The sequence below is a fragment of the Pomacea canaliculata genome, linkage group LG13 (assembly GCF_003073045.1).
Source record: "Pomacea canaliculata isolate SZHN2017 linkage group LG13, ASM307304v1, whole genome shotgun sequence".
NCBI classification, from domain to species: domain Eukaryota; kingdom Metazoa; phylum Mollusca; class Gastropoda; order Architaenioglossa; family Ampullariidae; genus Pomacea; species Pomacea canaliculata.
The window spans coordinates 1,741,060-1,759,988 of NC_037602.1; the positions used below are offsets into that span (position 1 = coordinate 1,741,060).

The 18,929-nt window shown below is 39.2% G+C and overlaps 2 protein-coding genes across 2 annotated transcripts; one reads left to right on the top strand and one right to left on the bottom strand.

The window, feature by feature from the left end:
- Window positions 1–4,901: 4,901 nt before the first annotated feature.
- LOC112554087 (dynein assembly factor 4, axonemal-like) lies at window positions 4,902–10,410 on the bottom strand. The gene is made up of 9 exons (XM_025221683.1): window positions 10,278–10,410; window positions 9,738–9,848; window positions 9,313–9,388; window positions 8,320–8,462; window positions 7,111–7,211; window positions 6,737–6,817; window positions 6,095–6,167; window positions 5,679–5,784; window positions 4,902–5,283 (listed from the first exon to the last, which is right to left on the bottom strand). Exons 1-9 carry the CDS (start codon window positions 10,395–10,397, stop codon window positions 5,177–5,179), a joined length of 918 nt encoding a protein of 305 aa, XP_025077468.1. The 5' UTR covers window positions 10,398–10,410; the 3' UTR covers window positions 4,902–5,176.
- A 1,902-nt stretch (window positions 10,411–12,312) lies between these two features.
- LOC112554086 (mediator of RNA polymerase II transcription subunit 27-like) lies at window positions 12,313–17,635 on the top strand. The gene is made up of 8 exons (XM_025221682.1): window positions 12,313–12,562; window positions 12,792–12,927; window positions 13,545–13,678; window positions 14,708–14,801; window positions 15,010–15,117; window positions 15,751–15,792; window positions 16,427–16,504; window positions 17,307–17,635. The coding sequence occupies exons 1-8, from the start codon at window positions 12,348–12,350 to the stop codon at window positions 17,439–17,441; spliced, it is 942 nt and encodes a 313-aa protein (XP_025077467.1). The 5' UTR covers window positions 12,313–12,347; the 3' UTR covers window positions 17,442–17,635.
- Window positions 17,636–18,929: the final 1,294 nt, after the last annotated feature.

Below are 18,929 nucleotides of genomic sequence, written 5' to 3' on the forward strand. Positions count from 1 at the left end.
TGTATAGTACACAAATGTGTAGAAGACGGTTGCAACTGTAGAAGAACGCAAGCATCAAAGCTAGGTGAAAATGTTTTACAAACACTAGTTAAAACCTCGGAACTCGGCGACATTGATACACCAGTGGAAGTGTTTTATTACATGAAGTGAACATTTATTCCGACGAAATAAAAGTAGAGTAAAGAATGATGATAACTGAAGAAGAAGAAGAAGAAGAAGAAGAAGAAGAAATACAGACTGAAGAGAGTCTAAGACTAACAGGGCTGAACGGCCCAAAAAAGCGCAGACACTTTACATGTGTGACAGTCATTCAATCACTCTATCACCAGAATAAAACCTCTGTACGGCGAAGAAAAAAAATGAATGCGATTTTCTGTGATGTGCAGGTAATCTGTTTCGACAGACCGTTTCTGCCTGTTCCAGATTTAGGTCAATGGATGCTGCGCTGTTCGCTCCTTCCTCGCCAGGCTGCTAATGACACGACAGTTGCGGGGAGCGTCACGTGGCCGCCAATCGATTGCACTTTAAAGATGCTATATAGTTGCACCGTGTCGCTGCACCTGTCACGGATGGAGGCAGCCTGCTGCTGCAGCCACGCGCCTGCGAATATTTTCAAGAGTTTTCAAACTCCGGCAAAAATGAGGCAAATGAGTCGTCAATGAATCGTCAATGAGTCGTCAATGAATCGTCAATGAGTCGTCAATGAGTCGGCAATGAAGCCATTAGAGGAGGAGTGAATCATGCGCGTGCTCCTCGCTCTCAGACCTCTCACTTCTGTGTGGCGCGTGCAGTTCGTTTGATTCCTTTTATCGCACGTCTGCTGCAAAGCGAGAAGTAATGACAAGAAAATTCCATTTTTACCGAAGTCTTCCTAATAAGATTAACTGTAGCGAGGATGGGTGGAGCCTGAGAGTCGTTTCGCTGTGTTTTTGAGGACGACTAGTAAATCTTATTTAACGAGTGAAGTGTCGTTACTGCGAGTGTTGTTGTGTTGTGTTGATGTTTGTTGTAAGATGATGACAGAAACTGTGGGTACAGCTTGTGGATACAGTCTTGTCAGAGTCGTATCTTCTCACTCTACTCCCACCCCTCTCGATGATCACCCCTTCTATCCGTCTTTTCTTCATTTTGTATGAACATACATGCATGAAAGTGCGAGACAGAGATAGAGAGATAGAGACTGTGTGTGTACCTGTGTGTGCGTGACCACTTGTTTTTACTTTGCACATTTCTCTACAAGTTATCTGCCCCGCCTCTGTACAGTATTCTATCAGCCTCCCCATCCACTTGCTACTATACCTACAAATACTACTTTCTGACGCGAAAAGTTAAATCACTTTTACAAAACATGAATATAATTGATCTCACAAGCAAGAAAAGCATGACAGCTGTATTTCCAACATCACCAACACCTCTACATCCTACAACCAAAATCTTCACTATACACGGAGGAGGCCGAGGCGGGGGACTCTACAAAAACCGTAAAGAAGGGGGAGCCAGTGCAGGCCTGCATGATGCGTCCAAACAGTCATCTGCAAACAAGCCAGCTCGCCTCCATGGTTGAAACTAAGCCTGCAGGGAGGTAAAAAGTCGCGTGCTGAGCTAACTCTGACGGAAGTGCGAGATAACTCTGGATACCACGACCCCCACACCCCGGGGGGAGGTTGCGTCACGTGGGGCGGCGCCGGAAGGTTTGTGCGGCGCACGACTTGCTGGGTTTGCGTGTCGCGGACTAATTCGCCGCCGGCCTCTCAGGGCGAAAAGCCTATTCTTCCTCCGCACTCTCTAGTTCCACCTGACAGCACCTCCCACACCCTCCCCCTTGCTAGTCCCTCCCTCCTTCACTCTTTTCCCCGATGCAGGCACGCGCGCGCGCGCACACACACACACCAGTTAGGGTAACCACAGAAAACGAGATTTTCTCCGCAAAAAGATGCTCCTTGGCCTTGAGGCACACGCCTGTCCTGTAATCAACACCAGGAATAAACAACAAACGATCGCCATAGTAACATACTCGCTGGTCTATAAGAACATAATAAATATGTTGATACCAGCAACTACACCGTTGACTCCTGTGATAAACATGTTCTTTGACCCCACAAACATGGTCGACACTACAATAAGCATGCTTTTCGTTGGTGCCTAAAGTGTTTGTTTATTTGTTTTTGTTTTTTTTTACGCATGTTGTTCTTTGACATCGGTGATAAACAAGCTGTTTTCGACACATCCTATGAAATGTGTTCAGCGGCCATCCACTCTTTTAGAAAGTGGAATATGTTAACAAAAGACTTATATAAAGCCAAGAACAAAATGAACAAAAAAATTTATTTTAGAGAGAAATCGCGATGTGGTGATCTAAGTAAAACTACAGACATTGGGGGTGACTGGGAGAGCAGCACGTGCACCTCCAGACATAACTGTGTCACTCACAAAGGTTTCTGAGTTAGAAGACTTCAAAACAGCCAAACATCCTCAAATATAAATCGCTATTGCTACTTGCGTGGTTGTCTCTCTGACAAAATCTGTCACGTGCACAGGCCCCACATTCACAAGAAAAGAAAAGGAATGGCACTTACACCGAGGTACCCCGACCCAGTCTCAAACGTATCGACAAATCTCGGGCGGCAACGATTTGCAGGGATCACGGCAAACAGACATTTGATGAGTGGAGTTGAGGTAGGTGGCGAGGAGTTTAGGCAGGTTAGTGTGTACACACTCCGCCTGCAGGATACAAACCAGCGGGGGATGTGATCGTTTGCCTGTCACAATCCTGCTCGCAGACAATTACCGCCATTCAATAGCTCGCCCCGCCATTATTCCAACAGCCTTCTTCTGATCGCTGGCTACTTACACAAATCTTTCTCTGACCCCAGCACCAGCAGCTACCCTCCCTTTCAGCTGCTAATGCATTGGACAGCCTACTCAAGTGTCTCTACATGACAGCCTACAGAAGTGTCTCTACGTGACAGCCTACTCAAGTGTCTCTACGTGACAGCCTACTCAAGAACTGGCCCTCAAGTGTCTCTACGTGACAGCCCACTCAAGTGTCTCTACGTGACAGCCTACTCAAGTATCTCTACGTGACAGCCCACTCAAGCCCTCAAGTGTCTACGTGACAGCCTACTCAAGTGTCTCTACGTGACATTCTACTCAAGTATCTCTACGTGACGGCCCACTCAAGCCCTTCAAGTGTCTCTACGTGACAGCCCACTCCAGAATCAGCCTCACTTTGTCTACGTGACCAGGCAGAAGCTCTGCCCTCGTTCCCATCGCGAACATCTTTGTCAGCAGCTAGAGATGATCGATTGTGTGTCCTACTTGTGGAAACAGTTTGAGGTGATGAAAAGTCGCATGTGCTTTTCATCTTTGTTTCTTGTTCTCTCTCCTCTCCGCCCCCCACGTCTTCTAACAAAGGTTTGTCACATTGCAATTGCCGGTGTCATAAATGTAAGCCCCGTTATCTAAGGAGTGCAAAAAGAAAAGATGGGAGAGTCCTGTCTAATTATCCTAATGTCCAAACGTTTTTCCGCCGTTGAACACGATGTTGCCCAGAGGCTGCAGTTGTGAGAAGAAGTTGTCTTCGGGGCAACATGGAGAACTCAAGGACAAGTGTGTTGTTTCCAAAGTTGTAAAGAAGAGTCCAGACCCTGCAGATGTTGTTTTACCCCTGAGGCTGTAGTTATCAGGCGGTGGCAAATGTGTCCTGGGATAAAGAAACATGAAGTAGTGTCTGTGGGAGCTGGACATCGCTTTGTAAGTTCAGAAACAAGCTTTTCCTTGATCTTCCTGCTTACTCTTACTCTCGCTTCGCAACTACGACCCCTGGTGGATGGTGTCATTGTCGGGGGTCTGTTGCACATCGACATCACAATCCCCTTTACCTCCCAATCATCAAATCTTTCACATCGCCAGCTGACGACACTCAAACATCGTCTTTGCCTGAACTCAATCGTCTGTACACGTGTTCCTCCCGTAACTGGACTGTAGACACCACCTTCTCCAGTCATCTTCATGCTCATTACCATAATCTCTCTCATCACCAACTATATCTACGTGCTTCTAATGATTACAGCTATTTGAACACACTGATTAATTGCTAGTTGTTACGACGATTAGCGGACCTCTGTCGTTGTATTTGTCAGTCTCTCATCACGATGACTCTGGTCTCTTGGGAAACGAAGCTAATTAAATGATGATGCGATTGATCAGCCCGCCCCCAAGAAAGAGCGAAATTCGGATGAAGGTGAGGCGGACGAAAAGAAACCCTAAATGGTCTGAACACCCCAGCGAGTACTTCTGACATCCATCCAACCACGGACGTGTATAAAAGTTCGTGATCGACCACGAAATCTTCTCGTGGCGCGGAGTGGGCGCTAGATTTCCCCCTACCACCTCATCCCCCCAAACCTCATCTTATCTCCAGCCTCAGATTTTGTTGGTTTTCCGCCCGCGGCTCCCCTTCTATCGTCTTCGCTTTCCACACGAGCTGCGCAACACAAAATCCGTCCCTAAACATTTGCACGTGCTGCCGCACGCGCTGACCTTGTCGGGCCGCTCTCGAGTTGCACGTGCTGTATAATAGGACCAGCACGCCTGACGGTGAACAGCCCGTGGATCAGGGTGTCTGTCTCCATGCTGCCGCCAGGGGGCGCCAGGCTTCTGGTAGTCACTGGAAACGCCACCCAGCTACAGGTGATCTCCCTTTTTCCTCCACAGTCACGCAACGTTGCCTCGTAGGCAAACAGTCATCACCCGTGGAACTGGCAAAGCCACCATGCGAGCGTGTCAGTGGCCGTCAACAAGTCTGCGGGATCCAAGCTTGGTGAAACCTTCCCTTTGTTCTAAGGGTCTGCACGTAATCACCGTTCAAACATCACGGGAGGCAATATGAAATAAATCAGTTTTCTTTTACACACAGATTCAGCTTTTAATGTGTTCATCCATGCATCAAATGAATCCAACCAGTCTTTCACTCATTGAAAGAAACGAAGCAGTCGCGGTGTTGCTTCGAACTCTTAAAAAACCTGAGAGGGAAGTCAATTGTTGACAAAACATCATTACATTACAATTTAAACACTTCCACCTATTTCTCTTGTCTTGTTTCTCTCACACTCGCCCACATACTCGTTCTTCTCTTTTCGTTTTCATTCTCTCGGACTCGATTGTTGCAGAAGTGCTAGGCTTCCGTGTTGCCCTGAATAAGCTGTCGTATCTTCTCGGCGTCTGCCCTCAGCTCCTCGTTGTTGGGCTCTATCTTCAAGGCTGCTTCATACTCTCCTAAACCTGTCACGCCACAAGACAGCAACATGCCAAGTCTTCCGACTGAATTGTTTTAATTTTTCTATGCAATCCCGATTATGTATAACATAGTTAACACAGTGACACCTCAATATGAATAACAACAAACATATAATCATAATTTATTACTAATGACAACGTTGCTAAACAAATCTACCAACTTTAAATGGATTTAAACTGGGATTTGGGGATTTGAATGCCGGACGTACAGACATCACCCAGAGGGTTAGCCTGGCGAACGGAGACACAAAACGTTGAAGTGTGCGACCGTACAGAAACGGATGTGAATACAGCACGAACACAAGACCACACGGACGATGGACGGTTATGAAACATTCAAAGACAGCAGCACAGCACGGCGCGCCGTGAGACACACTCACCTTCCACATACATCTCCAGCTCGCAGAAGGCTGTGCCGCGTCGGACGAGGGCTTTGCAGCGACTGGGAGCGTTCTGAGGGACAGGGGGATGCAGCAGGTCCAGCGCCTTCAAGGGGACAGAGCACGCGCGCAAACAGACACACATACAAAAATATTTTAGTTATTTTTCATTGCACTTTGCAAGCATACTACGACCGATTGCCACAGGTACTCACAAAATGTGGCGTGTTACTCAGGTTAGCAGCGCTAATAATCTGGTACCAGGCACACACATTACGAGGACTGTTTAGACGACTAGCGGGGTGCCAATGAAGTACAATCTGATGTGCTATTGGTGTCTCTCTTTCATGGTGATGCTTATACACTTTCCTTCTCATAAAAGAAATTACCCCAAATTACCTGTAGTCTAGTCTTACCTTTGAACAGTCTTCTATGCATTTAAAGAAATTTCTCAGCTTCAGATGGCATGCAGCTCTGTTTGAGTACAATCTAAAGGTAAGTCAAGGATTAAAGGGTTACAAACTTTTATTCCACAGAATCTGCACATGTTTAAAAGGCTTTCTGGGCTATCTTTGCTTTTGGCGAGCTGAATGAAATAGTGGGACTGCTTTATGGTAGTTACAATTACTTTAATAAACAGTGAGGAGTCATGTTTACAGTGTAAAGCTGAATTGCCTAAGGTAGAATGAAGACTGAATGCTTTAAAGTAGATATAAAATGCAGTTATGAATATAGATTTGTGTGAATATTACAAACGTGAGAATGCTTCAGCTTATTTTCTTTAATAAGTTTCCCTTCTATGCATATTTAATTAACTTAACTATTTCATAACTTTACAAATCAGTGCAGAATGAAATAAATGTTCATGTCTAGGCATCTTAAATGTTTGTGCATTAAATGTTGATAGCTCAATATTTTTTACTCACAATGTTTATCACCCGCATGAAAGAAATATTCTGTTTAGACTTCCTTCATTTCTAAAAAAAAATGTGTATCTTCCCCTGTTTTCCCACAAATGCATTCAAAACATTCAAACTAAGACTATCCATGAAGGATACGATGACATCTTGGGGTTCAAGCGTATGGCGTGAGTGTAAGCGTTGACTGCTGCCTGATAGTTCCCAGTGGCAAAAAAAGAGCTGCAACAGTACTCTGTTCATTAAGATGCCGCACACTTGGACTCGACAAATCTTCTAAAGTAAAACTGATCAAAAGCAGCAACCATAGATGCATAGTTTCTTAAGTTTCTCTAATATGAGAAATGAGGCCAGGCGAATACAGGCTTTTGTGTGTTTGTTTTTGGTGTTGATGTTGATGTTGGAGGGAAAGTGCTTCAATCTCGTGGTGACTTGTTCATATGTCAACAGTTTTTTTAAAGGCCCAGATATGTGCATGTGTGTGTGTGCGTGCGTGTGCGTGTGTGTGTACTCACTTTCCCTTGTCCCTAAGAAACTGTGGATTACGCTCTTCTTCTGACAGGTCACTGTCTGCCAGCTGAGCGACTTGTCGTGCTTCAGCTTGTTTTTGCAGCCACTGTTTACACACATGTACCCATGCATGCATGCATACACGCGCGCACACACACACACACATGCACATTGCAGCATATTTCAAATTCTGTACACTTGAACTGTTATGCCACAATCTTCGAAATCACACATGTCAAAGTAAATGATAACACATGCTTTGAAAAGTTCCTTTCATTAAATATCAAGGCCATGAATGAAAAATGATGCCCTCAAATTGCTTCTCTGCAAAGAATCTACCTTCTGAAATAGTATTAAAGAAAGGACACTTTATGAGGATGTGTGGATGCTAAATACACTTTAAGAGGTAGTTAATTTAATTTTTTTAATAAATGCAATGTCAAACCTGATCTAAACAAATAATACCAATTTCATGAAAAAAAGTCACAAGCTTGTTGTGTACATTTAAAACTTTTTTTTAATGAGAACGGAAAGCATACAGATGCGGAAAGTGTTTTGTGCGGAAGTGCACATCTCATGACAGCCACTTTTTCTTTGATATAACAGCGTTGTTGAGGCAACTCCACTAGCATAAATGTTACATAGAAGGGAGAGAGGGAAGGAAAGTGATTTTTGGCTGACTTTATGTCATTGACTGAATCGAGGAGAATGACCTGACCATTGTCTCCAAGTCTAATTTGTTTGTTGGAGTTTTAACCTTGTGTGTATGTATGGCCACTGTGACACAAAATATATATGATTGTTAGTTTTTCATTTATAAATTTTTATGATATCTTGTATATAGTATGTAGTTAACAGGAATTTAAAAATATCAAAAAAGTATATAAAATGTCAATGCTATCGTTATCATCTTTGGCAGACATGTTTGTCAATCTATGTGTCAATTTCCTTCATTTTGTTTACTCTCTTGAAAAGCCTACTACCATTTCAAAAGGAATGAATAATAGGTTTGTGATGGTTCTAATTTTATTAGCTAGAATGCTTAACTGTTCAAAAGGTCTTTATGAAATTTAAACAAATCCATAAACTCTTTTCTGAGATTCTTTACAGCTGCACTATACAATGTTTGACCCTTGGAATGTGCTTTTTGAAGTTCCGCATTGTTCTCTAATGGTTTCTTTAGCATTGACCTCACTTGCAAAAAATTCACTGACCTCCTCTTCAGCCTGGGCAGTTGACTCTCTGACAGGCGTAGGAAAAACACGCTCTGTGAAGTTGACTTCAATCTTTCCAGACAGCCTCTTGGGAGCAGCTCCCATTTCGTTGGCTGCCTCATAGAATATGTTACCACCACATACTGACACAGAATTGAAAGAAAAAATAAAATAAATATAGCATGCAGCATACAATCTGTAGCCAGCACGATGCATCATAAGTTAACATCCTTATTTCACATCCTTAGCCAAACCTTCTAGAAAAACTGACAAGATTTGTGTCAGACATGCACATCAGACAAGTATACCATAAATAACTGATCCCACACCATCAGATGCCACAAGTACACAATAAATACCATAAGACCACATCATCAGACACAATTACACCATAAATACCTGTAAGACCACGCCTTCGGACAGTACAAGTACATTATAAATACCATAAGACACCACAAATATAATACCCTGTAGACAACTTTGAGACACACAGCAAATGTATATTATGCCCACATGACACATATCCTGTGTTCAAAGCTTGGCTATCATTTGTGTATCAAGCAGCACATAAGCGTGATAATGTATATGGTACTATATTATAAATGATCTTTGGCATTCTGGTAAATGTTCACCTTAATCCACTGATAAATGGAAATTTTTATAAGACCAGCTATTTGAAAACAGCATCAGTGATACAACACCAACGAAAAACATTTTTTATAAGTTACCTAATGTGCTGCACAATAACATAAATCAACAATAAACAGCGTATTACACTTCACCAAAACTAAACAGTTGATTAACTTACATAGTGTTGTTCACAACACCAAGTTACAGAGTGTAGTACACAGCATCATGTTAAACAGTTTATCATGTTTACATAACATAGTACATGAAATCAATAGTAAACAGTTTATTACGTTTAAATTAATATAGTACATGACAACATCAAACAGTTTACTACACTTACATAATGTAATACAGAATACCTACCTCTCCTGTGTCTCTTCTCTTTGCCTCTTTTTATCTTTTCTTCCTCCATCCTCTCTGCAAGTAACCTTTGTTTCTCCTGAAAAAAAAACAACCACCATTACACTATTCAAATTAAAGATTCAAAAAACAAACCTGGGCTTTATGTTAGAGACATCATTAGTCACTAATAGAAATATGACACACTAGGAAAAAGGGTCATGGATTTGCAAAATTAGCAACAGATCTGCAACAGGCTGGTCAAACAATCAAAGGGAGATAATTCCAAGCTTGCAATGAGTTTTATAAAAAGATACAAATCCTGTACACATCTTCAAAATTCAAGTCATATGCTATTGTACACTGTTGTGCTCTTCAGAAAATTATGACAAACACCAGACTAAGAAAGTGAAAAATGTTATTTTTATCTACCTTTTTGAAATACTCACCAACTCAGCCAAGCGCCGCTGTTCTTCTTTCCATGCCTCCAGATCAGCATCAGCTCTCTCACGTTCTGCTCGCTTTTGACCCTCAATCCGACTTCTTTCTGTTTCCTCAATCTGCATTTTAAATCATAGTTTACTCTACAATGCTTTTCTTAACAGGAAGCGACTGAATAAATAGTATTCAGACCAGAAATTAACAGTTCAAGCACGGCAAAAAAGCATTTTATTATTTTTTATCATTTGTTAACTACTTTTTAAAGTTTCATTTAAAAAACTTTAAATTAAACACCTTTGTATGTTAACATCCTGTTTAACAAGATAACTATTTCTATAACAACAACTTACACCAACATATTTTTCTTCAAATGAACTGTGTATTGTTTCAGATCACACTCCTGTCAGCTGCATTCCCTTTGCAGGAATTTATCTCTGTTGAAATGTCAGGTAAGTCAAGAATTCTTTCAGCACCTGATCAAAAGTCTGCTTTGCTTTCTTCTTCCTCGCTTATGAATATACTTTCAATGAATTAGAATCATACACTACCTTCATCATTTCCCTCACAGCTGCTTTCTCATTCTCGCGTTTTGCCTCTTCTCTTAATTTAATAGCCTCTTGAGTTCTTGTCTGTGTCTTTGCTATAGCTTCTTCTCTTTTCGCTCTCATGGTTTCTTTGTCTTCTGTGAAAAAGAACATCTTTGTTGTTTTATATCATCTCTACAAAAATATTTCACTCATTATGCACAGGTATTTATTTCAACTTCTGTTGAGATCAATGGTACTTCTCTACCAGCAAAAAGTAATTTCAAAAATTAATGTATTACACAAAAACTAAGTTTAAGTAGTTGTTTTTAACTTTAAAGTTTATTATCCTTGTAAGCACTATTGCTTTTGCTATATAGCATAGTATGAACTCTAACAAATTCTCCTGCTAGGACATATGGACAAAATGCTGTAAATTCCAATTTGCTGATCATAAAAAGAATCCAAATTTCTGTGCTTAACACCAATTACCTTAGAAAAATATGGACAGTATGGATTTCAGAAAACTTAAAACCCAGCAACTGATAAAACAGCTCAATGTTGCTGTGCTGACTGAAAAACTATTCAGCTATTGAAGGTACACATGCTGATCATGTTTACATCCCATTTTAGCCTGCAATCAAAAACAGAGCCTACGTACCTGAAGGAGTTAACTGTCTCAACAGGTACACAATAAAACAAAATTTTATTTTCCTAAAGTCTATGCCTATTCTTCTGTCTTATCTACATTTAATTTTGATAAGGCAAATAAAACAAGTAAAAATCCAATACCCACCAAACTAACACTTCTTATTTTTTTAAATCCAGTGATTGATGTTTGCATTGGTCTCCCTGACATTCTGGAGCAGACTTTTCAGGGGTATTTGTCAAAATGTCAATTTGTCCAGTTACTATGTTGGCAGGCTGTGTGGTCTCTTAGCTGTCTGGGTTGATGGCTCAGTTGCTGGATGAGGTAACTGCTGCTTCTTAGTCGGCTGGAAGCTGATGCAGTCCTCCAACTTCTTTTTGGACAGCATTCTGGCAAACAGTGTCCTGTTTTTATTTTTGCCAGATGAGCTCTCTTTCAAATGCACTGTATATGATGCATGTGCAGAAATCACATTTTTTATCATTTGGTCACTGGGGACATCTGTATGGCTCTCAGTCCTCTGGCCTTAAATCATACTTAATAAACCAATGGCTTCAACATTTAGGTGTAAAACAACTTGCACGATACATCGCCGAAAGTTAAATCTGAAGTCTTTGACTTTCCTCCCCAGTATTTATCGGCGACTTTGTCGAAACGTCACTAGCTTGTGTAAACAAGTTGTGACAAACAATTGACGTTCAGAAAAACTTCTTCTATTAAGCATTGACCTTCTTACAATAATAAGCAGCTTTGGTACTGTTCGAAATTAATCCAGTTCTTGCTTCATCATATCAATAATGTCTATACGGCGATAGGCCGCGTGGTCCTAAACGCCGCCTCTGCCTATTACCACTACCAGCGTATGGTATCGTTCACGATACGAGAAAGCTTTTATTCATATTGTCATTTTATCCGTCCAGTTCCTGGGATTTTTTCTATCCGTCCCCCGGAGAGATCCTGGATAATGTTAGGTAAACTTACCTTGAGATATTCCTCTGACGACAAAATATCTACTTTACTTGCTTTGACGCCCTTTAACGGGACAGTAATGAACACGCTTTTTTCAGTTTCCTCCCACAAAAAGTCTTTTATTATCAGAGGCATTTTAAAAGTCTTTTGACATGTCCACGCACGTTGTTACGATAAACAATCACTGACCGTGATGACGGCCATGTTTAAAGTATAAACCAATCACCAGGCTTGTTTTTTAACGTTTTATGTAAAACCAATCGAACAAGCTGTAACAGACATCATGGAGGTTTGCCGACGAGCATCACGAATTAGGGTTTTCGAGATCAGAGTAAAGTTTACGCACCTAAGATTTTTTGAAAAGTTTTTAACGTATGAAAATGCTATTATTATGTAAAAACACATTATTCTAAAAACGCTGTTGAAAAGTGACGAGATTAATTCAAGTTAGGTAACTCTTGTGGTACAAGATTAAAATGGAGAACAAGTTGAAGATTTCTCAGAGTCAAATCGAGCAACTCCAGCAAGCACTCAGGCTCACTCAAAAACTTAGAACACATGTTTGCCAGATTTTTCGTGATCTTGGAGATGGATTTTCAGAAATTGATTTAAGTGATGACAAACCTGAAAAGCAAAAAGAAGTCTTGAACTCCTTGCGGAACACTTTGGAGACTGTAAACAATGATTTGAGGTACCCAGATAGCATTTAAACATTTTTATCATGGTATGCAGTTGTAGTCTATTTACATACCTGTTTACTTGTGTGTTTGAGGAAAATAGACCATACTTGTATCTCTCTACGTGCTGTTTTTTTTTTATTCCTCGAACTTATTGCATTTTATTCATATTCACTTTAAGACACATGGTTGGTACTTTAGCAAACTCTGATATTTGATATTTTATTGCTTCGGTCATGGCAGTGATTTAGAAAAGGTCGGACAAAACCTTGTCGCCGCAAATCCCTCAGCTAACTGTGATCATGTCAGCCTTGACCCTATCCTGGACAGAACTCCTTTGTACTCACAGCTTCTCCACTCATACAAATGGACAAACAAGGTATGCTATTTAAATTAAAACTTTTTATTGTAGGATCTCAGCATTGCCATTGATTAAATTGTTGACAATTTTTAACAGTAGTTTTTCCCATTAATAAAATGCAAAGAATTTTCAGACCTCCAGTTAAAATTCTTGGAGAAAGTTATAGACCCCAGTTAGAATTGTTTGTGGGGGAGGTGGATTTTGGAGACCCCCAGATAAAATTACAGGGTTTTGCTATTATTCTTTTACTTTTCAGTCTACCTTCAGTCTTTTTTTTTTTTTTTTTTGAAATTGCTTGGAAAATTATCTCAGCGCAATTTGAAGCTCTCACATGACTTATGCACATTTTTTGTGTCATGGAAAACATTGTTATAGTTATAGAAAAAAGTAACTCTTCGGCTGCTGCTGGTGGCTTTTTGAGAAAAAGAGAAACTGAGAGCTTTGAGCGTGCTATGAATTTGGTCTGTTTGAATTCATTGTTATTAAGCATTTGATATAAGCAGGCTTTGCGATGTAACTGGTGTGAATCTACTATTCTAATATACACTGAGAATAAGCTTTTTATAAGCATAGCTCAGAAACATTTTTTTTTAGCTTTGACATTTATTTTGAATGCTTCTGTTCTTGAACACTAGATGCATGAGCATGCAACTGTAGCATTCAACCTTCTGAGCCAGAATGCCCTTAAGCGCTCACCACATCAAAGTCTGGCAGGAGGTGGAAAGCGAGCTAAACGTCTTACAAGCACGGCCAGTGCTGTTCCTCCAGCGTAAGTGTACTAATTACAAGTGATTCTTGTGAACTTTTGTTTCCTCTAATATCTTTTGGCAACATATCTAGTGGCAACATCAGATATTAGGTGTATGATATATACTAATAGTGATGACTTAGGTTATATTGCTGTTTTGCGTGAAGGTAAATTCTCTCACATTGATATCTGTGCACACACATATATATATATATGGAAGAGTTTATAATTTTTATGCTTAGCTACTAAATTTGAAAACATAAACCAAAAGGGACAAAACAAGAAATGATTTTGGTACATCAAGTTTTTTTCCAATAATTTGATCCTCCCATACTGTTGTCTTTCTTTCCAAAACTATCTAATTTTAACATTTTTTTTTTATTTGTCCATGTGAGACATTAAGTATTAAATGATAAATTGGCCTGCTTCATTTAATATGGTACTTGTCTCTCACTATCCTAGCACAAGGTCATTGAGAAAAATAGACTGAAAGTAACAGGGCTTTAACAATTTTAGTAATAATTTGGTAATGTAATTTAAATTTCAAATAAGTTATGAACCTGATTTTATAATTTGAGGTTGTAGTTAATTATATCTATATTGTATTTGCCTTCTATTACATTTCTCTTATTTGAATAGTGATGAACAGCTACTGGCAAGCTTTTTCAGTTAACTGATGTATTTACATCTCTCCTTTTCCACATCCATCACCTACCCACTATTGAATCTTTTAAACGTGCACTGAAAAAGCATCTCTTCTGTAAACATTACTCCTAACACCCTTTCCCGCAAGTCCTTTTTCACACCCTTGCATGCTTGTCTTTCTTTTGCAATATCATGATACTCTCAGTTCTTGTTATTTGGTTCCTCTTTGCATTTTCTGTACTTGTTTTTATTCATCATTAGTGCTGTTGCTCATTCTTTCTTAGTTCATGTGTTAATTGTTTTCCTGTCCCTCGTATTCTGTTCATGTCTCGTTCTTGTTCTTAGGTGCTTTAGGAGTGTGAGTATGTGCCTTACAAATTTTGCATTTATTATTATTATTTACAGGGTTGTTGATTCCCTTGTGGCCACTTTGGATCGGCAGCATGCAGACATGCTCATTACTGTCTCAAGACCCCTTGGCAGTTGTGCAGTTGTGCAGGTACTTTCTTGTTCAAGTGATTTTTTTGTTATATCAATAATGTGAAACATATGAATGAGTCTCTTTACTGTGATAGTAATTATAATATTGACAGATCATAAAGGTCACGTCATTCGAGAACAGAATAGTGCATTTTACTGACATGCTTGTGCGTTTCAGTGCCATTGAATCATGTTTGCTTTACCTATTATGTGCACCAATTTTGCAGATTGTTCTTGGACGTGTATTGAAGGCTTTAGTGGTACTACGAGGTTTTGTAATTGAATGGGTGAAAGTAAAAGGCTACAATGAAGACTTTACAACAGAAGATGGAAGGGTATGTTTCACCCCTCACTGGCTCTGTTATTTTTTTTCTGCGCCTCTCTTCCTTGACTTCCATAGCTGTCATTTTTTTCTTTCTATACTTCTCACCCACACCCTACCTTTCGCTGCCTGTGGCATCTGTTTACAGAGCTGGCTCACGTTCAGGAGGCTGTCCACAGGTCTGAAAATCTGGATATCAGTTTTCTGTAGAATGTGCTTTATAAATTTATTTATTTATTGACTTTTGTAAATCACTTGAGCTTGCCCTTAGGGTGGGGATAAGGTCCCATACATGAGACTTTTATTATCATTATATAGCCTTAGTTGCTGGCTCAGCGTAAAACACCAATTTCCCATCACCACCAACCCCTTTTGCCCCTATTTCCCTGGAAGAAAAAATTGTTTCAGTTTAAAAATTAATCTTAAGTACAAGTAACAGACTACATGAAAGCATGCATTTTTCATGATAACTTGATCATCAACTTACTGTATTTGCTGTTTCAATAAAAAGTATTATTGATGGTTAGTATATTAAATTTTAACATTCTATTTCATAGAGATTCATTCAGAACACATTTGATTTACAATCTCTTGAACATCTTTGTTAACTGTGTATTAAAAATATGCACTTGATATTTCACAACAGGTTGACATCTGGTCTACATCTCGTTACCAGGTGTTCAGAAAGGTGAGTCAAGAGCAAACTTTGTTGATAGGGGAAAATGTCTTTTTTCACAATTTTTTGTTGTTGTACAAACAATAGGAGACAATTCCAATATCATTAAGTGAAAATCATTGTGTATCAAACAAAATAAAAACTCTTGTCAGAAACTTTCTTCTGTAGAAGTACTCCACCCTCTCAGCTGATCCAGTTAAACTTTTAGTATCTGTTCTCTCAAGCTGTAGTCAAAAGAGCAGAAGTCTAAAAGCCATTGCTTGTCAAAATAAAATAGTCACTTCATTTTCAATATTTAAATACAGTAACGGAATGCTGTGGAGACAGGTGGAAGGCACATCAGACCAATATACAGTGTGTGTTTTCTATTATTTTAAGGCAACAGAGGAAAAAAAGGGTAGTTGAAAGATCTTTATGTTGTGTACAATCACAGCTTAGCATTTCCTGTTTGTATTTATCAAGAAATGATTCGTACCAAATGGAATTAAAAATTGAGGACAATTCTTATGACCAATAAACAGATTCCTTTTTAACAAGTTGACATTTAAGTTGCCTTTTTTTCCACTTTAGACGACAGAGATTCTGAGGTAATACTCTAAATAAGTGTCTTGGTGCATTTAATTTACAAATTTTCTTTTGTTTACAGATATCAGATCATGCAGCTGCTGCCATGCTTCACTACTATGCTCCATACATGCCAGATATTGGAATTCGGTCTTTTGCAGTTAGTATTTATTGTATACAAGATGGATTTCACATGGTTTTATCATGTAGGGCTGAAACTATAAATGAAAATTATATATGAGAAAAGAAACTAATTTTCTAATAGATTTGAAGGAAAATATTAATCTGAATTGAAGATGTTTAGTGGAAGGCTAAGATTTTATTTTTTTTAAAAAAAAGATTCTATTCAGTGCACTGTTAATTTTAATCAGTAAATCAAAATACCAGTTTTAATAATAATAATAAATGCAAAATTCATATAGTGCATACTCGCACTCCTAAGGAGTATGATCTTAGTTAGCACTTAATAACAAGACATTGGCAACATATGAGGGACAGAAGAACAAACAACATATTAACAACGGAAGGATAAGCAACAGTACTGATGACGAATTGAAAAAAAATGTAGAGGATCCAAGTAACAAGGACTGAGAGTATCATGATTTTGCCAAAAGAAGATAAGCAGGAAGTAGCAATAAGTGGAAAATGGGGGGAGGGTATGAAAAAAGACTAGCTTAAAATGGATTAGATTGATTTAGTTTTCATGTTAATTTTGACTTGCATTTGGCCGAAATAATAATAAATGCTGGACTAAAGATTAGCACAGCATATCTTGTCTTGTTAATAAAGGAATGGCTTGGCATGAAGTAAATAATTGTGCAGAAGAGGACACTTTAACTTTGAGAATTTGAAGTTGTCTGTGCACACATATTCTTACTGTTGCAAAGTAATTTAGATTTGTAAACCTTTGTATGTAAATTGCTCATTGTGTGCATTTCACTAAGTTTGGTTTTGTTTTTCAGCTCTGGCTTCAAGGATACTCCAATCTCTTCTCTGCCCCATGCCATAAATGTGGGAAGTTCTTGCAGAATGCCATGCCTCCAACTTGGAGGGATTTCAGAACTCGTGATCCCTACCATGACGGTTGTCGGCAGTGAAAGTTTACCATAAATAATTCTTATCATTTGTGTGGCAAGCAGAGAGAGAGAGAAAAAGGTGGATGGTGGGAGAATGTGTAGATATGTGCATGCAAGGCTCTCACTTGACCACAATGAATTGAAATGAAGGAGGCTGAAATGTATAAATTGTATTCTGTATATATATATAGTTTAAATAGAAGAGTTGCACTGTATATTGTTTCTGTGTTTTATACTTGTGTGCATCTGCAATTTAAGATATGCTTCACTATGTATTAATGTTGCATCAGTATGTTGCTAATTTAGTAACTAAAATTTCAACAATATCCTTAAAACTGCACGTTGAGAAAATGCTGTCCCCCTCAGACACAATAGCTGACATGAAGTTGAGTGTATATTTTGTGGGCAATGTAACAAAAATTTTGCACACCGATGTGACCATATAAACTGAGTAGATATCAGTGGGATAGGTTTTACATAAGGGATATTAAAATTGTAATGTCATCTAACTGTATTCCACGATGTTTTGCGTTGCTAGCAACATGACTAGCACTTGGTCTTGAACATAGAATTGTATAACGTTATACAATTTGCCATTTATATCAGTTACCAATGATGGCCTTTGCCACTGTTCATAGTAGATTTTTTGTCATTATTATTTTTGCGTTATGAGGGTATTTCGTCAATAATTTAGCTTATACGCAGTTCACATTCGTCAGTGGATGTTCAGGCTGTTATTAAACTGGTTTACTTCACAAATACACGAACATACAGAGTCAAAAATGGAAAAGATCAGTTATCAACAGTTACAACGGTGACATTTGAGATAAGGATAAAAATTAATATTATCTGCTTAGCTGCCTATAAACAGTCGAAAGATGAAACTTGTGATTGCAAGTGATACAAGAGCTAGAGAACATCATGCTGACAGCAAACTCAACAGCATGCGGCTGACATTTCATGTCAGGACTTCATATAAATGACCAGTGTTTAAATCACCCAAATCCCTACATCACATTGTGGTATGTACGTCAGTAAAAACATACAATCGCTGTGGCGTCGGAAGATGCTCAGCTGGGAGGGGCAAACTTCACTCTGACAGTGAACGACGTTCAGATTCTTACTTCCTCATTTTCTTTTTTTGAAGCGACCGCACCTATACCCTTTCCCCAGGTTCTTACACCTTTGAAGCTTCACTGCGACCACGAACATATATATGATATTAGTTCGTACGTGCTGCGACAAGCAAGGCAACCGCTTATACAGCACTACCCCGAACATCTAATTTGGCAGGCTTGAAATAAATTACAATGACAATTCACGGTAAAATAAGCAAGAAATTTTTTTTTCCATTCAACCCTCGACCTTTCCGCCAGCTGTTATTGTGGAATCAATGCCTGATACTACAACACGCATCTTTATGCCCGTTTCGTCTTAACCACCATTTTTGTACATATTCACCTTCTCCTCTCCTTTGATTCTTTTACCTTATGACTACTACTAATTATT